This window comes from Chelonoidis abingdonii, chromosome 3 (assembly GCF_003597395.2).
Source record: "Chelonoidis abingdonii isolate Lonesome George chromosome 3, CheloAbing_2.0, whole genome shotgun sequence".
NCBI lineage: Eukaryota > Metazoa > Chordata > Testudines > Testudinidae > Chelonoidis > Chelonoidis abingdonii.
The window spans coordinates 140,567,699-140,573,585 of record NC_133771.1 but is presented as its reverse complement, the minus strand read 5'-3'; the positions used below and the strand labels follow the sequence as shown (position 1 = coordinate 140,573,585).

The 5,887-nt window shown below is 43.0% G+C and overlaps 1 protein-coding gene across 2 annotated transcripts in view; it reads right to left on the bottom strand.

The window, feature by feature from the left end:
- The window catches only part of GPR137B (G protein-coupled receptor 137B), a 53,361-nt gene extending 47,697 nt beyond the window's left edge, over positions 1 to 5,664 (bottom strand). The window contains exon 1 of one of the 2 annotated variants that reach the window (XM_032775042.2): positions 5,050 to 5,664. In XM_032775042.2, coding sequence (XP_032630933.1) covers positions 5,050 to 5,418 — 369 coding nt within the window. In that variant the 5' untranslated portion in view covers positions 5,419 to 5,664. The remainder of the gene's footprint in view (positions 1 to 5,049) is intronic. The other variant, XM_075064176.1, reaches the window with a different exon arrangement.
- Between the last annotated feature and the right edge of the window lie 223 nt (positions 5,665 to 5,887).

Here is a 5,887-nt window from a genome sequence, read left to right as displayed (position 1 = left end):
GGAGTTTCTCAAAACTAAAGCTCGTTAAAAACTATCTCCGCTCTACAATGAGTCAGGAACACTTGACTGGTCTTGCTATTCTTACAGTCGAACAAGACATCACTTTGTCTTTGTCATACGATGACATTATTACTGATTTTGCAGCCAAAAAAGCCAGAAAGATTGTTTTTAATTAAAAACTAATCCTTGTTTCAATACCTTTGCATATAAATTTCCAATAAAATGTTGACAAATTAAAAAAATTATATTATTTGCATCATTCTGTCAAATCAGAATTCTTTCTATAGTGCTACTTTTTAGTGTTAGTTCATCAGCATTACAGTGTGCTTAATTAAGTTAAACTGGTTTTAGTAACATGCCTGTGGCAAGTTTTCCTATACTGTAAGCTTATGTTTGTGTTGCTAAGAGCCAGGCAGGCACAGGGGCACCAGTTTAATAATCTCGCCTAGGGCACCATAAATCCTAAGGACGGCCCTGCCTGGAAGTGGGGGAAGGTTTGGGCTTTCCAGCATCTCTCTAGGTCTGCTTGACATCATCTTCTCCACCCAACCTCTCTGCACCCTAACCTGTGTTCCCCACTCAAAACTTCTGTGCTGCAAGAACTACATTTAAACTCTGGAACATAAAAAAACAAAATGAAACATGCCCCCTACCCCTGAATTCCTCCCAAACTCAGACTTTGAAGGATTTCTTAGGCTCTTGTGACTGCCTTCAAAACCTCCAGACTTTTATTGGGTCAACCTTGTCAGTGACCACGAATGTAGATCAGAGAGAGAGAGGAGAAATGAACCCCGACCAGGGAGTCTGCAAATAAGAAAGTTCTTGAATTCCAGACCAACGCCTGTCTCACTTCAATTAAAGTAGGAAATATATTTGTTGCTGAGTTATACAATTGTTGATGTTTTTGAACAGCTAAAATAAACCTGTGGGGTTGGGGAGGGGCAGATGTCAGGCAGGGAGAACTGCAGGTTTTGCAGATACCCCTTGGAGGCAGGAATGCATATTACCATATGTTACCTGATGCATCAGTTGCTCTAGCTCATATTGTGTAATTATTTGCAGGCATCCTGCTATTGTTTTACAAAAGTAATATCTCTGCTGTTTGTTTTGTTCTTACATTAACCTGACACGTAGTTTCATAGCTTCCAAGCAGAGGAAGCTTTACTCTTAAGGAGTGGGTTATATTATTTCCTAGCTTTAGAAGACCAGTGAATGGACACAGAAGCAGGATCTTTGTCTCCCTTACTGGAAACATGTGCACTTCCCGCAGCAGTTAGTTTTGGAAGATAAGTGATCATTGCTATTACACATGCTTTCTTCTAGCACCCTTTACTACTATGCCATATCTAGGGCATCAAAAGCCCCGCACAGTAAAAGTCTGTGTACTCCCAAGCGGAAGCCAACACTCAACCCCAAGGACCTCAGTCAGTGTCACTCAAAATCTTGATTATCTGTAACTGCTTTTCTCACTGGTCCAGCAGGTTTAACAACCTCCTCCACTGCTCAGATCTTCCAGAAGAATCCAGTGTCTTCTAGGAGGACGCAGCGTATCTTGTTGACGGGTGCTTCTTCAGTTGGCCTCCTGAGTGACTTAATGTCCATTGAGCAGCTCCCGATGGTCAGGCTGCCTATGGATTTAAAGTGCTCTTACCGCTATACATAGGACTTGTGTGTGTGTATAGATTGTTACAGCAAATCCACAGATGCAGTTTACATTACATCCCTCACACCATGCAAGTGGGAATCAGTACTTCTCTCTTGCTCTTTCTGATCCTGATTTAAGCCTTTAGAGGGCAGCTCAGTTGCATATTGGTACTTGTATGTGAATGTCCATTTTGTGTACGTATCTCTGAGCATCCAGCTGGATAACTTGGCCATGTTCTGTTGGAAGCCTAAGCTCGTGTGACTTCACTGAACTTGCCAGACTTACAGCAGGGATGAGTGGGGCCTTATCTACAATGTGTGTCCGCTGTGAGTGAGTGAGCTGTACCGTTGTCAATCCACTGCATTACAACTCCTTTGGGGTTTTTTATTGCTGCAGGTGACACTTAAAACTCAGGAAAACCCCTGCTGTGCTGGTGCCAGCCACTATGTCTCATAAGGCACAGTTGAGGCCTTATTTATAAAGGGTCCTTACTCCTGAAAAAGAGCTCAGCATAAGCTTGACTCTCTGACCAACGGAAGCTGGTCCAACAAAGGGCATTACCTCACCCACCTTGTCTCTCTCACGCCAAAAGACAGCAGTAGCTGCTAACTCCCCATCACGTTCAAAGGCATCTCTTATTTTGCAAATTATTTTTAAGCACTTACCAATTAAATCAGTTTTGTTGTTCAGCTGGAAGGATTTTGGAATATTCTTTCCCTCCCACTCCCTCATTTAAAAGGAGAACATTTACAAGCTTCACATCTTTATTGCTTCTGCTAGCTGCCTTCTTTTCTTCTCACTAATTAACAGTTGGCTTTCATGCAGTGAGGCACAGCTGCAGTCTACTTTTGTGGGGGGTGAAAGTTGCCTCTGAACAGGTTTGTGAAGTTAAAGCGATTATTGAAAACAAATTCTCTCTCCCCACCCCTTTCACACTAGTTCTTGCTTGTCTGCTGTGGAAACGTAGGTGTCCGTAAAAAAGACAATCTCGACAACATGTGTAATTATAGGACAAGCCATCTCCCTATCGGTTGGGAGCAAAGAACTAATAAAAGTGAACTAAAAATGTATACATTTGTTCCATGTATTAGGTTATATTCCCACCATGACTGTGCTTGTGTTTCTAATCTCAACTCCTTGTTTTAGCTGGGTGGAACCTTATTACAAGTGGGACTTTCCATGGGATTAACTAGCAGGGAAGCAAACAGCAACAAATACAGTAATCATTTGCTTGTCTCTGGCACCTTTCAATCATTACTTGTAAAGTCCTTTGCAAATATAATTTTTAAAGCCTCACAACACCAGGTCAGTATTATACTCCGTTTACAGAGGGGCAAAGTAAGGCTTAGAGAGCTTGTGACTTACTCATGGTGACACAGCACAATTGATGACAAGATTAGAACCCAGGAGCCTTAACTTTTTCCCCTCCTTTAAGCACTGCAATCTAGTGCAGCGGTTCTCAAACTTCATTGCACCGTGACCCCCTTCTGACAACAAAAATTACTACACAACCCCAGGAGGGAAGACCGAGTCTGCCCCAGCCCTGCGGCTCCAGGTGGGGGCACAACGCTGAAGCCTAAGGCCCTGGGTGGGGGGCCTGTAACCTTAGCCCTGGGTGATGGGGCTTGGGCTTCAGACTTGCTGGGGCCCAGGGCCAACACCAGCCTCACAGCCCACTTTGAGGTCCAGACCCACAGTTTGAGAACCCCTGGTCTAGTGGATCTCAGTCTATTTACCATTGTGAGCTCCATATGCAGCTCCCTATGTATTATGTGGGCTGCATCTACACAATATATATAGTACTTGTATGGCCCTGAGGATGTCAGATGGGCTGCAGCTGTGTGCTGATTGGGCCGCAGGTTGAGAACCACTGCACTTGACCATACTCATTACATAGCTTCAAAGTGCTACCAGGCAGCAATGTTATAATCCAAGTAAAATGAAAATGTGAGTACATACATATAAACTCTCTCACTCTCTCTCTCTTTTGGATTTTCCTTGAGATGAAAGGAATCAATTACCTATACTACTAAGCCCCCCAGTGCATTCTCCATACTCATTTAATCCTTAGCTTCTTGACTGGGAGCCAAGAGACTAAATTCTCCCTTCAGAAGACTTCAATGGGAGTTGCACGTGTGTGTGAATTTGGTCCATTTAGTGCCAACTATGGTGACCGATGGCTTTTGTGTGATATTGGACACCTGTCTCTTGGAAACTGGACCACCACCAAATTCATTACACAATAGCCAGGAAATCACTATCTTATAATACCAACCTCGGGTCACTACCAGCTCTCACCCTTACCACATGCGGTTCTATAGTTCTTATTTGGTGGCACTCGGTTTCAGAAGCCAGTCTCTTTTCTTCAGTAAGATTATTTGTAATTTGCAGACCTAAAGTAGTTGTTACCTCTGGGAAACCACTTAGAAGGCATGTGTAAAAATCAGTCTGGTCTAGGACCTAATGGATAGGTAGTCCACACCACAAACTCTTTATTATAACTTGCACTCTAGAAGGTAGTCCCAGCGCAGTGTTCAAGCAGGGAGACAGAACTGCACACTCACCCATAAGGTCCAGCTATGTTAGGAAGGTGACTCATTACTGATACAGGTAATATAAGGGCAGAATTCAGAGGAAGTTTGGCTTTGTGATTAAGGCAGTAGGACTCAGGAATTCTAGTCTCAAATCCCAGTTTCTTGTTTGACCTTTCTTTGTCTCAGTTCTCCATTTGTAAAACAGGGAAAAATTTTCTTCCCTCAATTCCATCTTGTCTATTTAGATTATAAGCTTTGAGGCAGAGACTATCTCTTACTGTGTGTTTGTACGGCACCTAGCACAGTGGAACCCTTGTCTCAGTTGGGGCCTCCCCCAAGATGCTACTCTAATACAAATAAGAATAATAATTTGGGCCTGCAATAGGAATCTAGTTAACAATTCTGTTACTGATACGCAAAGAAAAAGAGAGTCCAGCTCAATGACTTATACTGGCATTGCAGAACCATCAGGAGTAAACAACAAGATCTCATTTTTTGTCAGTACAGCTATGCAATATGATTCTGAATGCACACAGAACAGCTGAGGCAGGAGGTTTTACAGTGTCCCTTTGAGCAGAACTGCACTTTAGACAGCCACTATAAAATAACCCCAAGGTTTCCAGTACAATTTGTTCAACCTGAGGTTAAATGTCACCTTTAACTCGGCAACAGCTTTATTTATTGCTTCTCCCCAGCATTGTAGCAGTTGTCACTTGCCTTCCAAAACACAAAGTTCCAAATTAAGTACATTAAATGCACTTCTTTCCCTGCCTGGGAAATCACATCTCTCTTACAAACCTTTAAAAAAGTTAAAGCTTTACACTTCTGTAGTACTTAATCAATCCAGGCACAGAAATGTCCGGTCCTTACCTGAGTGAAGTAAAGATTCATCAGTGCCAGTGTGAAAAACTGGAGGCAAACTGGGAAGCAATAGAGAAGCCAGAAGATGAAGGGTCTGAGAGAGTTTGCTGTGACAAAATCTTTGAAGTAAAATGAAAAGAGCACAGTCCTAAGCGAGGCCCAAAATAGGCACAGAAACAGAAACACAGTTTGGTAACTGAACCTCTTGTGCCTGTAGTGGAGGACCAGCCAAAGCTGGACGTAGATAAACACAAAGAGGAGGGAATAAAAAATAGTATATACAGTGGTCAGGCCCAGCTTCACATACGGAGGGACAGCTGGTGTCAGAGTTGGTGGCAGGGTGTCATTTTTCAGTGGGTCCCACTCAGAGGCCTCCATTTGAGATCAGAAATCGTCAAGAGTTGCTTATTCAGTTTGGCTGCTTCTGCTCCTGCTTCCTCCTCCTTTCATCTTCCTACAGCAGCATAGGAACCAAGAAAATGAGAGAAAGAAAACAAGCTGCACTTCCTCTTTGGCAGCTCACTGACGGCTGGAGGCACATGATCACAATTCAGAATGATTCATTAGGGCTGCCTGTGTCAGCAATTGGCAGGGAACGATTCTGAAGGCTGCCGTGCTCTTTACCGATGTTTCTGGACAACCCCTGCCCATCCTTCTGAAAACAAAGAAACCTATCTCCTCCCTGTGCAATTTATAACCACACGCTTTCCTAAACATGCTAATCTTGATTTAAGATGAGGTCAGTAACACTGGTGTGTTATGTAGGAAGCAGTTTCTTGATGTTTTTACTAGTGATAGCCAGGTCAGATGCTGTGTTTTAGTTTTTTTTAACAAGCAACTTCTTTGC